This window comes from Kogia breviceps, chromosome 9, assembly GCF_026419965.1.
Source record: "Kogia breviceps isolate mKogBre1 chromosome 9, mKogBre1 haplotype 1, whole genome shotgun sequence".
Classification (NCBI taxonomy): domain Eukaryota; kingdom Metazoa; phylum Chordata; class Mammalia; order Artiodactyla; family Physeteridae; genus Kogia; species Kogia breviceps.
The window spans coordinates 21,427,182-21,444,356 of NC_081318.1; the positions used below are offsets into that span (position 1 = coordinate 21,427,182).

Here is a 17,175-nt window from a genome sequence, read left to right on the forward strand (position 1 = left end):
TCTTTATAAAACATGAGCACAAATTAGAGATATAAACAGTTAGAAAACAGATATAAATAGTTGGAAGAGATATAGTATGACAACAAAGATAAATAAAACATGAATGTCAGAGTTGAAGGAAAAGAGGAAGAAAAACAAAATGAATACATAACAGAAATGAAGACCAAAATAAGAAGGAAAGAAAACACTATTAACAATATAGTAATGGAAAAGAGAGAAAGAATTTAGAGAAGGTTGAAAAATTAAACATAAATGTGCAATTAAAATGAGAAAATCAAAGATATACATCTAACTGAAAGAAAACAAAAATACATAATAGTTAACAGTGTCACCACACTGGAGTTGCCCTGTTTACAGAACTATAAAATAATCTAAAACAAAGATATGTTTAATATATTTAAATATTTAAACAGCCATAGGCAAAAAGAGAGATTGCATTCAAAAGAGCAATAGTTGAAACTGGCAACAATGGAAACTGGTTAACAGTGAAATGACATCCAAATGTATCTGGAGAAGATAACTGTCAATCTAGAATTCTATACCCAGTGAAAATCTCCTTCAAGAAAAGAGACAAATTTTCAAGCAAACAAAAACTGAGAGAATTAATCTGCATTAGAAGAAATTCTAAAGGATGTGCTTAAGGCAAAAGGAATATGATCTTAGGTATAAAATCAAAGATTCAAATAGTAGTGAAGAGCAATATTTGGGTAAAATTAATGGACACTGTATAAAACAAGAATAGTACTATCTTCTAGGGTCTTTGAATATGGTATCAAAATAAAGAACAACAATAGCATATGAGTTGGAAGGTAAGTAGATGGGAGTTCAAAGTCCACTAAGTCCTTGTACTGATAAATGTTGTTAAGTATCTATACTTATACTATACTTATACTTATACATATATATATATACTATACTTATACTATAAATCTATATTTATCTATATAGACTCACCATAAATAAAAGTCTGTTACTTCCAAATAAATAAAGAAAAAATGAAAAGATTAAAAAGTTTAAAAAGGTAAGAGACAACAACCAAAAACAAGAAATAAAGGACATGACAAAAGATATTAAGTAAAATGGTAGGTTTGAACCCATATATTTACCAGTAATTCAATCATGTAAATGAAATAAATGTTCAAATCAAAAGAAAGCAGAGTTTTTTAAAAACAACTAAATTTACAAGAGATACTTCTTGGAAAAAAGGATATAGAAAGCTTGAAATTAAAAGATGGAAAAAGATATGTAAATACTTACCAAATGAAAGCAGATATATTAATGTAAGACAATTTATAACTTAAGGCAACAACATTAGTAGAGATAAAAACACACTTAAAGATAAAAGATTTCATTCAAAATAAAAGAATTTAAAATTTGTATGCATCTAGAAACATAGCTTCAAAATATACGAAGCAAAAACTGACAGAAGTATAAGAAGAGATAATTCCATAATCATAGTAGGAAGTGTTAACACATTTTTCTTAGTAATTGAGAGAATCAGACAGAAAACATTATTGGTAAAGCAGATTTATGCAACATGATTAGCAAACTGGACCAACCGGACATATATAGAACATTGCAGTAACAACTAAAGAACTGGATTTCTGTCCAAGTGTACCTAATATGTTTATAAAAACTGAACAAAGTGGGCCATATGGTAAGTCTTATCAAATTTCAAAGAATTGGAATAGTACAAAATACGTACTCTGACCACTGTGTATTTATGCCAGAAATCAGTAATGAGGAAAAGAGCCAGAAAATCTTTATGTATTTGGAAATTTAAAACTATATTTCTATATAACTGTGACTCACAAAAGATCAATATCATTTCCTAATGAAATTACCGAACTGGACAAAAATGAAAACACTTCATAGCACAACTGAAAAATAAGAAGAAGGAAATTTATATCCTTAAATGCATATATGGGGAAATAACAAAGTCTGAAAATTAATAAGCTAAGCATCAATCTCAATAAATTATAAAACGCATATTAATCTCAAAGAGAGAAAGAAGACAACATTAAATACAGAGCATAAGCCAAGGACATAAAAGTTAACATAAAGAATCAACAAACCAGAAGTTGGTTCCCTCAAAAGATCACTGAACTTGCTAAGCTTATGGTGAAAGCAATAGATTGGGGGGACTGCCCTGGTGGAGCAGTGGTTAAGAATCCGCCTGCCAATGCAGGGGACACAGGTTCGAGCCCTGGTCCTGGAAGATCCCACATGCCACGGAGCAACTAAGCCTGTGCACCACAACTACTGAGCCTGTGCTCTAGAGCCCACGAGCCACAACTACGGAAGCCCGCGAGCCTAGAGCCCATGCTCTGCAACAAGAGAAGCCACCGCAATGAGAAGCCCGCACACCACAACAAAGAGTAGCCCTGCTCGCCGCAATGAACACCCAACACAGCCAAAAGTAAATAAATAAAATAAATAAATTTATTTTTTTTAAAAAAGAAAGTAATGGATTGGGGAGGGAGAAAGAATTCATAAATAATCAATATAAAGAATGAAAAAAAGACACATCTCAAGAAATTCTATAAACATTAAACAGATAATAAGGGGATATTAGGTACAGTTTCACATCCATAAGTTTGAAATTTTAGATGAAACTGAAACAAACTACTAGGAAAGTAATTTGTTAAAGCTCAATCAACCAACCAAACAACTCTGAATAGTCCTACGAAGTTTAAAGAAACTGAATTGGAAAGCTAAAAATATTCCTGTAAGCAAATCTCAAGCACAGATAGCTCAATGGTAAATTCAACCAAGCATTTAAGAAAGAAATAATTCACATCTTACATTTATTCAGAAAATAAGAAGAAAAGGTTAACTCAACACATTATGTGAAATCAGCCTAATAATGATACTAAACCTGAACAGGAAGGTATGAGAAAGAAAAGCTACAAGGTCAACCTTACTAACAAAAATAGTTGGAAGAATTCTAACAAAACATTAGTCAATCTAAACCCAAAATAAATTTAAAAAATACATAACAAAGTTAAGTATATATGAGGTTTAACATTAGAAAATCAATTACTATGATTTCATATATTAATAGGGTAGGGAAATCATATCACAGAAGGTAGAGAAAAAGTGGCAAAATCCAATATCCATTTATAACACAAACTCTTAGGAATCTTGGAATCTGATACAGAATCTCCAAAAACCCCAGATCAAAAATATATTTAACAATGAAATGTAAAAAGCATTTCTTCTGGGATCATGAACTCCACAGGGTTATCCACTATAATTATGCTATGGCAATCTTTTTCTAAAGATCCTGGCAGAGATTAAACACAAGGGGGAAAAAGTTATCAGGGTTGGAAAGAAAAATGTGTCATTATGCCTAAGTACAGCTGACCCTTGAACAAGACAGGTTTGAACCGTACATGTCCACCCATATGTGGATGTTTTTTTCCAATAAATATATTACAAATTTTTTTGGAGATTTGCAACAGGTTGAAAAAACTCGCAGATGAATCACACAGCCTAGAAATGTCAAGAAAATTAAGAAAAGGTGAGGTAAGTCATGAATGCATAAAAAATGTAAGTACTACTCTATCCATATTTATACAGGCATAAGGTGAGTGCTATTTAATATAAAATTAATAATGTGTTGGTCTTCCTACTGTTTTATAACTTTGTTTTCAAAGAATTACATTACTGTACAGTATGCCCCCCCACCCTCTCTCAACTGGAGAAACTATCAGCCTATCATCAGAGGTAAATAGCTTTTAGAAAATATAACAATGTTTCCAATACTGTATTATAAATATGACTAATACTGTATGCCATAAAAATTTTACAATTCATTCATTAGCATAAAGACTAAGCTATTGTGAAGCAATTGTATCAATTATACTAGACTACCGCAAAGCAATCATATTGCTGCTGCTTCATTACCAATGCATGAACTGTTAGACCTGTAAACAAATATGAATTTCTTTTTCCACATTTAACTTTCATCTTTGATGTCTAGTGTTAATAATACATATAATACTTACAGTTTTGTATCATTAAGACAATATTGACACAGGTACTGACAATTTATCTTGTAAACAGATAATGTAAACTTACGATATTAATAAACAGTACATACTGTAAATGTTTTCTCTTCCTTATGATTTTCTTAATAACATTTTCTTTACTCTAGCTTATTTTATTGTCGGAATACAGTATATATATATGTAACATATAAAATATGTGTTAATTGACTGTTCATGTTATCAGTAAGGCTTCCAGTCAACAGTAGGCTACTAGTAGTTAAGATCTGGGGGAATCAATTACATGTGGATTTTCAACTGTGCAAGCTGTAGGACGGGGGAGGGAGAGCTGGCGCTCCTAACCCCCACGCTGTTTAAGGGTCAACTGTATTTTTTTTTTTTTTTTTTTTTTTTGCGGTACGCAGGCCTCTCACTGTTGTGGCCTCTCCCGTTGCGGAGCACAGGCTCCGGACGCGCAGGCTCAGCGGCCATGGCTCACGGGCCCAGCCGCTCCTCGGCATGTGGGATCCTCCCGGACCGGGGCACGAACCCGTGTCCCCTGCATCGGCAGGCGGATTCTCAACCACTGCGCCACCAGGGAAGCCCCGGGTCAACTGTATTTTAAACTGAATGAAAATGAAAACAACATAGCAAAATTTGTGAGATACAACTAAAGCAGTGCTTAAGGGAAATTCTTAACACAAAATGCTTACATTAGAAAAGAGGAATCTCTAATGGCTTCACCTTTCATACTAAGAAACTAGGAAAAGAAGAGCAAATTAAAACCAGAGTATGTGGAAAAAAGGAAATAATAAAGATACAGAAATCAATGAAATACAGAGAAAAGATAAACAAAGAAACCAAGAGCTGTTTTCTTAAAATAAAACTGATAGATCTCTAGCCAAACTACCAAGAAATGAAAGACAAAAATTACCAATATCAAGAAGATGATATGATATAAAGGACAATAATGGAATATAAACAACTTTATGTCAGTAAATTCATCAATTTAGATGAAATGGGCATATTCATCAAAAGACACAAACTACCAATATTCCCTCAATAAGAAACAGAATATAAATAGCCTGATATCTATTAACAATACTAAATTTGTAGTTAAAAACCTTGTCACAAAGGTAACTCCAACAAGATTTGAGATCTCAAAAAAATTCTAAGAAAAGGGAAATAGGTCTACCATATAATTAACAACTATGGCATAAACCAAGGTATGGGAAGGGAGAGATACAGGGTGGGGTGGGGGTGGGCAGGAGTGTGGGGTGGAGTAAATAAAAAAGAAAGGAGGAAGGGAAGAGGGAAGAAGGGAGGGGGGAGAGAAATAAAGACCTCAAGCTTAAACTTTAGGACTACTTTATTAAACTTTAAACTTTATCTCCCCCCTTGTCTCACAAAAGCAAACTTTTATTTCATTAACATATAAGATAAACACTGCAAAGGGAGATTTTCTTTAAGTATTTTCTGTTCCTGGGTGATTATCTTGCCTATCATCACTGGATTCCACCTTTTTTCCCTGGCATTGTCAAAGAGGAAGTAGCAATGATTGGTTCAGGGATCACCTCTAATGAAATTAAACATAAATGTAGGGGTGTTTCTAGGCAAATAGGAAGTCTATTAGAGAAATAAATACAGCCCAACACTTTCTTAAAATATAGACCATACTTGAAGAAGAGCATACTAATATACCAAATACACTAAAAGTTTCTATTTCCTACACTGTAAGAAATTTGAAAGATGCTTCTGATTCCCTACACTGTCTTATTTACCAGGCAAGAACTTCTTACCCTTCTCTTCTATGTTTTTAACAGAGCAGAAGCCAAATAACTTTGCAGTGTTTACTTCCTTATTTGTCCAACAAATCATCATCAGTGCAGTCAGCAGCAAACTGAACAACCCTGGAAGGAATGTTTATTAACTAAACACTGTTCCAAGCCAGTGAGGAGTATAAAAAGTATGACTTGGCTGTTAAGTCTCAAGAATAGTTCCTATCAATTTTCCTAAACTTGGTTTCTTCCTAGAGTCAGAAGGATAAGTTAAGTCTCTGCAGTAGCAGAGTTGCACATGATGTTCACAGCTTCTTGTAAATGAGTATATTGCTAAAGAGACAGTTTTAAAACCTGTTTTTAGCTAACTAATTACACGAAGTTGCTGGTGGTTCTGTTGCTTACTTTACCTTAACAAAATATTAAATACCTTAAAGATTTAAAACAAAACACAAAAACCATAAAATTACTTATGCCTTCTTCATCCTATAGTAAAAAAATACAGAATTCATTCTCAGAAATGGCACACACACACACACACACACACGCACACACTTTCATTAGTGGCACTTTGATGGTTTGGTAAGAGATTATTATATATGTTCCATTTGGGTATACTCCAAAGTATATTCTATTTCAAACATAGTAATCATTTATTTGCAAGTATCATCATCAATTAAATAAACAGTAACAATATACAAGGCTGAGAGGCAGGTTTGTTATTATAACACAATGGAGCTGCAAGCAATTCATTTTGAGTTAACTTTAAATTTATAAACTCAAAGAAGGCAGTACTGGTTCTGTTTTCTCTAGCTGTAAAATATTCAACCAATATCTGATAAATGTGTAACTAATAATAAATGATAGTGATACGACTAAAATATACGAAAACAGAGCACTGAGAAAGTCTATTATTCTTTATTTCTTTCTATAAAAAGAATAGAATTTCTATACAACTTTGTATCATTCCTCAAGTTTCATAATTCAGCATTAAGCTGTTTTCACTCACAATGCTTCTGACTCTAAATGTGTGGGTCTTCTCCTTACACCAACTATTTCTCCAATTCTCTGACTCCAACTTGGTATCCAACTGAGAATCAATTCATTTCTGACACTATCTACCTGGAGTCAGTGTCAGATCTCACGAGTTAAAGGGCTCAGTTCCACAAGACTATCCCCACTTCAGATGCCAATCACAAATCCCGAGCCACTGGTACTTCTTACCTACCAACTATAAACTGGGGGTTCCCACAACCCCCACTCACGTTCGATAATGCTAGAGTAACCACAGATTTCAGGGAAGCACTTTATTTACTATCACTGGTTTATTATAAAGGATACAAGTCTGAAACAGCCAAATGGAAGAAAGATGTAGGGCAAGGTACAGGTGTGAGTGTGTATGTGTGTGTGTGTGTGTGTGTGCGCGTGTGCGTGTGTGCATGCGTGCGTGTATAGCTTCCATGACCTCTTGGGGCAAGCTCTCTGAACCCCAATGTTTTAGAGGTTCCATTATGTAGGCATGATTGATTAAAACATGGTTTTTGGTGATTGAACACCATCTCTGACCCTGCTCCTCTCCCCAGAGGTCAGGGGTGGGTAGAAAGTTTCAGCCCTCTAATCACATGGTTTGTTCTTTCTGGAGATCTGAAGCTATCTAAGGACTCCAGCCACCAGTCATCTCAGCATACAAAAGACACTCATCACCCTGCAGATCCCAAGGGTTTTAGGAGCTGTGTGCCAGGAAAGAGAAAAGACCAAATATTTACTTTTTATTATACCACAGCACCTACTTCTGTTCTTTGTTACTATGAAAGTGTAGATTTTTTTTAAAAGGATGCTACTCTATACAGCAACAACAGAGTTCCTTATTTTAAATAACAAAACATACCAGACCTTAAATATTCAATTGGTGTCATCCTCCAAAACAATTACTTTGGGAGATTATATTATGTTCCAATATTCACATTTCTTTCAGAGCCAGAATACAGGCTACCCAAGAAAATCAGCAATTATGTAGCATCCACATCACACAGACGATGTTTCCAATACAAATCTCCTCATTCATTATTAACTGTATACTAATAAAATTTTTTGGCTTATCCAAGCACTCCTCACCCCCAAATTACACTATTAAAAAAAATGACAATTTGCTATCAACAAAAATATGTAAAGGAATAGGTCACTGATACTGAAGGCAACATTAAAAGACTGTTTCTAAGTGGTTCAGTGCTAATCAATGTTAGCATTTGTAAGTGCATGGTTTTCCAAGATGACAACTTAAATTTAGATATGTTGAGTTCAAGTATGTTATTTTCTTATTTACAAGTCTCATTATTACATTATGGACCTGTCTTACATAAAATAAGTCCTTAATTCAAGGAGCTAACATCTTTACAGAGTAAAAAGATGGGGGAGAAAAAAAGAAAGAAAGAAACTAAGAACTGGCATAAACCTATATTCTTTTAAAACACCTGTTTCTTGTATATACTTAAAATCACCCTAATAACCAATCTAAGTGTACATGTTTATGACATACCATTTACAGCTTTTTCAATCAATTCTTCACAAGCATCAAAATCACCCTTCAGTACCAATTTATCATGCAGATCTGTTAACATGGGATGTTCCAGGGCAATCTTGGTTTTCTTTTGCAGTGATTCAAAGGCCTCTGTATAGTTATGTTGTCTGAAGTGTTTTAGGCAAAGGCGAATAGCTTCCTGTTCACGGTACTACTGGAACACAAGAGAAGGTATGAAAAGAAGAGATTTGGTTAGTTATTACTGTAGGAAACAATAAGTGATAATTACTAACGTAAAGTGAGCATTTACTAAGCATTAACTAAGTATACTAAGCACTGTACTAACCCTATTCATTAGTATCATTATTATTTCCATGACTAAATGGCACAACTGAAGCTTAATCGATTGTAATAACTCACCAAAGGTCACAAAGTATATAGCAGAAAGATATTAAAGAGATGAACGTATACAGATGTATCAGGCATATATTTCATGAAGATAAAAGATATTAAAAGATGAAACTAGGCCTAGTTCTAGAGCCTGAACTTTCAAGAAAAGAACCAGAAAAACTATTTATCAAAGCTTACTTAAGATGGTAAAAATGATAACTTCCAAGGCTTTTACTAATCAGATAACAATGTTGGTACTGAAGGCACAGAAACCATTAAATAATATACATAAATGCTTATGCTCTTTGTTCTTGGTTCTTAGTAATAAGTTATTACTTGAATGACAAATATTATCAAATGTTCATGTATTTCAAATTCACAAACAGGTTTTATGATTCAAAATCATCAGAAAGAGACTATTTAAAGTTTTATAATATTTTTTCTAAACCTGGGCTACCTCATCGATTCAACAGCTATAAAGTAAAAATCTCAATTAATTACAATCCCAAAAGAAATATTCAATTTACTAAATCTCCCCCCTAAAAGGATGAATGCCAAAAAACAAGCTCATATAAAGAATTTAAAATAAAATTTAATTCAAGAATATGTTATGAGATTTCTACAATTTCCTAAATAAGAATTAATAAAATAAACTGATGACACAGAAGCAGTGAATAATAACCAAGCAAAAATACAATATACTTGTAAGCCTTCTCTTTAATAGGCAGGAAAATTTATAAGACTTGAAACACTAATCACTTTATACTCTCTGATTTTTTTATTAATAAAAGGTGATCAAAACATTTTTCCTTAAACACTCTAGTTAACTAATATTTTCCCTCATCAAATAACAAAAGAATGATTCTATATCCAAACTAACTTCACATTAATAGTTTCTAATGCTTAGCCTCTAAATAAAGATTTATCCTAACTATCTGGAACCATATTAAACAATAATACCTTTTTATCATGTTGACTTTACGAGTATGAATCACATCCACATTTTAAATTTTCTATCAGGCTGCATATAGATACATAGTACGAGAGGATTTATGAAAGGAAATTATAATGCTTTGAAAAAGGATTGAAATTCAAAGAGGATGAAGACTCTAATTTCTAGAGGTTCACAATAAATAGAGAACTTGACAAGTGAATGATTGAACAATTTTAAGTTCTCAAATATAATCTGTCCACAATGTCGGGGAAAAAAGGTGAAATTTGAAGCTGCCTACAATATCAAGAGATTTGTGAGTATACTAAAGAAAACACATGTACACATCATAGACTAAAGAGAAAAAATTTTTTTAAGTATCAGAAAAGCTTACTCATTCTTTTTTTAAGAAGAACCAATAGAATTTAGAAGATTATAAGTATATACTAAGCACTATTATGTATATAACACTGTAAAGGTGATTTTTAATGTTTAAAAATATCATCTCTACCTTGAAAGAATTTACAATATTACAGGTAATCCAAGAATATATACAAAACATATAGAAAATACAAAAAGCCAGCATCTATTTAAAATTGAATATAATCGAATGCCAAAAATAAATCAAACAGAAAGTTCCTCAATTAAGCTGACCAGAAAAGGGCTGAAATTCTATACAAAAAAAATCTTAGGAATAACTTATATTGCTTCCCAATCGCCTATGAGTTGACAATTCAGCCCTATCTGCAAATAAAGATATCAGGAAATAGTGATTAGACTAAAGCTTTATCATTCCCCTAACAAGAAATAGTCCTCCCTCCACAAAAACATAGCCAAAAGAGTCAAATAGATATACACCAGAAACGCAGGTGAAGCATTAAAGGTGTTCTGAAAAATCAAAGACCTATTTCTCAATAATTTAAATTCACATTTTTCAGGCTGCATTTATTGTAGAAAATGACCTATGAATAAAATTATTAAATATCACCTTTATACTCCCTATAAGAATAAGATCACAATATTTATAGAAACCATTTCAAATTTTAGTTATAAGGAGAAGTAAATATTCCTATTTTACTCAACACAAACACAATGGAGGAATATATAATAAAAGCAATCCGGAACCAAAACTACCCCACTAAAAACTATGTTTAAATGTTTCTATCAATATAGGTTAAAAACAAAATTCAGAGACAGATGGGTATAATAATGTAATAGCAGACTCTGGTGCCAGACTGCCTGAGTTGATATACTGCCCTGAGCACTTTACAACTGTGTGGCCTTAGGCAAAATACTTAACCTGTGTTCCACTTCATCACCTGTAAAATATGGATAATAACTGTACCTATCTCATAGAGTGGCAATGAGTAAATAAGAGATAAAGAAGCTTAGAACCTGGCAAAACATAAATGCTTAATAAATGTTGATTAATCTTTATAACTATTATTACTATTCTCAATATTTTAAATTATTCTCAGTTAAGACAAGAGAGTGACACAATTCTCTCTTTATTATAGGCACTTGAAGCATGAAATCAGGATTTAAAAATACAGTCCTACCTTACTATACCAGTTGAGACAGGGTTGTACTACATCAGGATCATCAATGCCACTAAGTTCAACATACCAGATGCTAAAGTTAAAGCTGGGTCCCCACGATAAGAGTGGAACTTTAAGGAGAAAAATAAGAAAGAAAAAGAAAAGAAATTAACATAGTTCAAATAAAACTTCAGCAAAGTAAAATCACTATTCAAACTTATTAGGATTCATTCAACAAATTTACTGAATACTTTCTATATCCCCAGCCCTGCACTACTGGGCACTGGGGCCACAGTAGCAAAAAGAAACATATGATCCATGCCATCATGAGGTTGCTTTAATTATAACAACACTGAAGATAAATTCAAAGTGGTCATTTATCTATCCCCCAAAAAACAGGACCAGGGTTAGATGATTTAGCAGGTAAATTTTACCAAACCCACAAGAAACAAATAATTACTATATAATTTAAACTGTATCAGAGCACAGAAAGAGACTGAAAGTTCAATTACTTATCAAAGTGGCATAACCTGGAAAACAAAACCAGAGAGAAAGGTTTTAAGGACAATCTCAGCTATGAGTATATATTCAAAAATTTTAAAAATAATAATTTTTTAAAAAGGCTTCAAAAAAATTCTACCAGATTTTCACTGTAACTAAATAGAGTTCATTCCAGGAATGGAAGGTTGGTTCAACAGGAGCAACATTAATGTAATTCACTATGTTAACAAAGTAAGAGAGACACATTTGATTACTTCAACAGATGCTAAGAGCAAACTAATAAAATTTACTTAAAAAAAAAACAACTCGGGCTTCCTTGGTGGCGCAGTGGTTGAGAGTCCGCCAGCCGATGCAGGGGACACGGGTTCGTGCCCCGGTCCGGGAGGATCCCACATGCCGAGGAGCGGCTGGGCCCGTGAGCCATGGCCGCTGAGTCTGCGCGTCCGGAGCCTGTGCTCCGCAACGGGAGGGGCCACAACAGTGAGAGGCCCCCGTACCGTAAAAAACAAACAAACAAACAAACAAACAACAACTCAATATATAAGGAATAGAAGGCAAAAGAAAACTTTGTTACCTAGATTTTTTTTTAAGTATCAAAAACCTCAAAAAACCCCAAAAAGCCAAAAACAAAACTAATGGAGAAACATTAAGTATTCGTACTCAAGTCAGGAACAAGACAAAGAGGCCCAATATCTGTACTACTCAACGCTATGTGGAAGAGCCTAGCTAACGCAATCAGGAAAAATATTTGCAAATTAAGAAAAAATATTATCACTTGAAGATGGTATAGCTTATCTACCTAAAAGATTCAAGAGATTTAACTGAAAAACTTTTAAAGTTTGTATGCAAGGTAAACATGAAAACTTTCCCTGTATCTAGAAAACCCAACTAGAAAATGTAATGAAAAAAGTCTCCTTTGTAATAGCAAAAAAGGCTTAAAATATCTTAGAATAAAGTTTAAATATGCAAGAGGGCTTCCCTGATGGCGCAGTGGTTGAGAGTCCGCCTGCCGATGCAGGGGACACAGCTTCGTGCCCTGGTCTGGGAAGATCCCACATGCCGCAGAGCAGTTGGGCCCGTGAGCCACGGCCGCTGAGCCTACGTGTCCGGAGCCTGTGCTCCGCAACGGGAGAGGCCACAACAGTGAGAGGCCCGCATACCGCAAAAAAAATAAAAATAAAAAAATAAAATAAAATAAATAAAATAATAAATAAATAAAATAAAATATGCAAGAAAACAAAATTTTAAAACATAAAAATTTTAATTAATATGTTCCTAGATGGGAAAACTCAGTTGTAAACATATTAATTCCCCTCAAATTAATTATAAATTTAATGTAGTCTCATAATCCTAATGGTATATATCCAACTTTTTTCTTGACATGTAACCAGACAAGCTGATCTGAAAAAAATCAGTTAACACAAAATACCTAAAATAATACAAATAATAAGAAAATAAACATACTAAAAGATACAGTAATTATAAGTTTGATATTAGCAAAGGAAAATGAAGTAAAATCACTGGAGCAGAAGAGGGTATCCAAAAATCTCTCAAGGATCCAGAGGAATTTAACATAGGATGAAGATAACATTTCATATCAGTAATGACAGGATAGAGTAGAGGTTTTTAACCTGTGATCCATGGGCTCCTGGGGATCCCCACAACCCTTTTAGGAGGTCCCATGTGTTCAAAATTATTTTTCATAATAAGACTAGGGCTTTATAGCCTTTTTTTTTAAAAAAAAAACTGTACTGACATTTGCACTCATGGTTCAAAGGCAATGCTGAATAAAACTGTTGGCATCTTGGTAGTGCCACAAAAAGTAACATGAAAGTGTCCCAGTATTTCTTAATACAGTATGAATTGAACTGTATTCCTCACCATCACACACCTGCAGTTAAAAAACAAAAGGACAATTCATTTAAGAATGTCTCTGATAATGTGTAAGAATTAATTTTAACAAATTCCTATCATTAAGTACATATCACTTTAATATTCTGTGTGATACAATGGAAAGCACACATAAAGTACTTTTGCTGCATACCAAAGCATGAAGGCTGTCTCAAGAAAAAGAACCTGTGTAAGCTGAGTTGTGAGCTGAAATAGCCACTGAAATAGCCCTTAAAAGAAAAACTGACAATCTCTGATTATTTAGATTTGGGTATTTGACAGATGTTTACCTGTCATTTCAAGGATAACAAATGACAGTTTTGTTGCCAAGGATAAAATTCAAACTTTTGAGGAAAAATTAGAATTTTGGAAAATTAGTATTCACCATTGTGAACTTAGCTACTACTACCCAGTACTTTTCTCATGAGATTGGTGGTGATAATAACGTGATTTAAAAATATATATTACATAACGAAATGTTCAACATCTGAAAGATGTGCATAACTTAGGGAATCATATTTTCTAAATGACCAATGAATGATTTTACAAAACCATGCATGGATGAAAGAATGATTCAAACTACAAGACAGGCCAATGGATTTTAATATAACATTGACATGGTTCAGGCTGAGTAATGCAACAACCTTTAAGAAACTAACACTTGCCAATTTCTGATTAAGTATCAAAACAGAATACCCACAATATCTGATATCAGGTCTACTAACTTCCAAGTCCACTGCTCTTTTCTAGCATATCAGACTCAGTGAAGAGCTAAGATGTACTAAGTCAGATGTTTTTCTATTCTGTCCTCTAAAGGAAGCTGTGTGAGTAAAGACAGAAGCAACAGGAACCAGTCATTACGATATATGGAGGACTCCTGGGATGTTTAATATGGCCTTCAGTTTATATGAGCAAACAACACAAATTTCAAAAAGGTTTATACCAACGAATACTGAATTATCATCACTGTTTTGGTGTTCATTTCTTCATGTTGCAGTACCATTTAAAAAGTGTACTACTGTATCACTGCAATAACCATTAAGTAACATAAAAGTCAGAATAAAACAGGATTTGAAACCCAAGGCCCCAAGAACACAGTCTATAACTGTGACCAGAGACATATAACATTAGTTAGTGATCTGAAATCCATTCTCAAGTTCCAGGTCCACATTCAATAAAATTAGGAGGAATAAAAATCTTCCTACTATATCTATTCAAGTCAGTAAAACGTTCATCTATTAAATCCTTTGAAGCAATTGTAGGAGGGAGGTTAAGTAGGCAGTCATCTCACAAGATCATATATTAGATGAATGAAGAGTACAGTTAATTTTTAACAGACTGAAGGCATATATACAGAATGAGCAGAATGATATACACCCATTTCAAATTTTACCAATGATTTTTGATGGCATTAACACTAATACTGCATATTAGACATATTCCATATTATATATCAGAAACCTAAATGTGAATTAGAGCTCCAAGCACACCTTCTTCGCTCCCTAATGAAAGATGCCTTTGCTCTCACCTCAGAAAAAAAGATTAGAAACTCCTAATACACATCCCAAGGCTAAGAGTTTGTATCCTAAGAATTCAACCATCAGTTTTTCCAATGGGATAATCAGACAAGGACATGATCAGGATCAGTGCCTCTCATACGTTTTCCATAAAATGGCATGCATAGAAAATGATAAGATATTTAGTACACAAGCATACTAGACTGCAGGATTTGGCGACTGTACGATTGGTGGGGGTCAATATCTCAACACAATTAAATATATATGCGGTAGTCAATATGCTTTGGTATTATCACTTGGGAAGCTACTGTCTAGACAGCTAAACAGCTCTTAGAAGATGCTAGTACTTTTAAGATCAGCTTCTGAAAGATCTTAAAAATTTAAGATTAACCACTCTGAAAGAGTGCATCTATTCTACTTACAGATTAATAAGTACACAAAGCACTTAGCACAGTAACTGGCACATGGTAAGTACTCAATAAATGTTAGCTATTATTATTAGCTCTTATTACTATATTAATTTTCTTTCTTTTTAAATTTATTTTTTTATTGGAGTATAACTGCTTTACAATGTTGTGTTAGTTTCTGCTGTACAATGAAGTGAATCAGCTATATGTACACCTATATCCCCTCCCTCTTGGACCTCCCTCCCTGCCCCCCATCCCACCCATCTAGGTCGTCACAGAGCACTGAGCTGAGCTTCCTGTGCTTTATATTTATAGCATGTTCCCACTAGCTATACTTTTAAAATGTTACCTTTCCACATGCTCTCATGAAGGCCAACATCAGGGCACCTTCCCGCCACCCCACCCCTACCCCCGCCCCCAGAAGACACAGCACTCATCCAGCCAAAGCTAAAGCTTCTCGAAGCTCCCACACCTATCCAGGCTGCAAAAATCCAAAAAATTCATAGAAATTCAAGTCATCCCTCTACCAAAAACCAGGACTCCTCCAGAATCCTTCCAAGAATCAGTACCTCCTTCTGCCTTCAAATCACCTTCTTATTTCCTGATATAACTGTTATCTTGGCTATGAATCAAGATATAAACCTTTCTAGTCATCTATAACCAATACTCTCATCCCATTCAACTTTATGTTTTCAGTCATCTGATCTAATCTCCAACTGAGGTTTTCCCTTCCAAACCTTTAACTTGCTCTCTTGAATCTGGCCTCCCAATCAACAACTCTCCTTCTTTACTAAATTTTCTTTTTACTTATAAACCTTACCCGAAACCAAGCTTCTTCCTAAGGCCAACTCTCAACTTCCACACTAAGCCCTATCAAAGATTTCACTAAAGCATGGGCTCTTTGGTTTTTTTGTGTGGTGAACCCCCTTTGGCTATTCAGTGAACCCTGTGACCCAATCCCTCTCAGATTTAAATGTAAAATGAAAAATACATAAGATTACAGAGTAAGCAAATTGTATTGAAATATAGTTATAAAAATAATGAAGATACAAAATTATGATATAGAAATATATATGCTTTTTAATTAACACATTCAATAAGAAGATCTAGTGGCAGGACTAATAATTATCATAATTTCAAAGTTATGATGATATTTGTCACAGTATAATGTGATGGGAAATATTTATAACTTCTATCTGTGACAAGTCACAGGTATTGCTAATACTATGAGTTATTGCCTATATTCATAATTGAAGGAAATGCTAAGTACATTTGTTAGAGGTTAGACACCATAAAGATGTAACTTTTCCTCCATTAAGTTCACATAGCCACTGATTAATCCCTATAAATTTCTGTACAATAAACTCAGAAAGTATATATACGATGTCTCTAATGAGGCAAGCAGTTTCCTTGCTGCTTCTGAAATCTGAGGAGTCTAAAGACAGTTGCTAAAATCCCCTAGGATTTTACTATCTACCTGAGGAAACAAAACTTACATATATCACACAGTAAAAGAACTCAACATTCGTAAAAAGACAGACTTAAGTTTGTATACCATCTCTACGTTCTACTACCTGTAAAGTCTTGGCCTAACCATTTAATTTACCTCTAAACTTCAGTTTCCTCATCTGTAAAGTGAGTGTAATAATACCTATTTCACAATGTTAGGCAGATGCTTCATAAACAATATCTATTATACTACTTTAAAGCAATATA

The 17,175-nt window shown here is 33.7% G+C and overlaps 1 protein-coding gene across 11 annotated transcripts in view; it reads right to left on the reverse strand.

Moving 5' to 3' along the window:
• MKLN1 (muskelin 1) overlaps nucleotides 1-17,175 on the reverse strand; it is a 339,221-nt gene that overhangs the window by 91,258 nt on the left and 230,788 nt on the right. For all 11 annotated transcript variants that reach the window (XM_067042147.1, XM_067042144.1, XM_067042148.1 and 8 more), the window contains 2 exons: nucleotides 11,166-11,275; nucleotides 8,304-8,496 (listed from right to left, as the gene is read on the reverse strand). In XM_067042147.1, coding sequence (XP_066898248.1) covers nucleotides 8,304-8,496; nucleotides 11,166-11,275 — 303 coding nt within the window. The remainder of the gene's footprint in view (nucleotides 1-8,303; nucleotides 8,497-11,165; nucleotides 11,276-17,175) is intronic.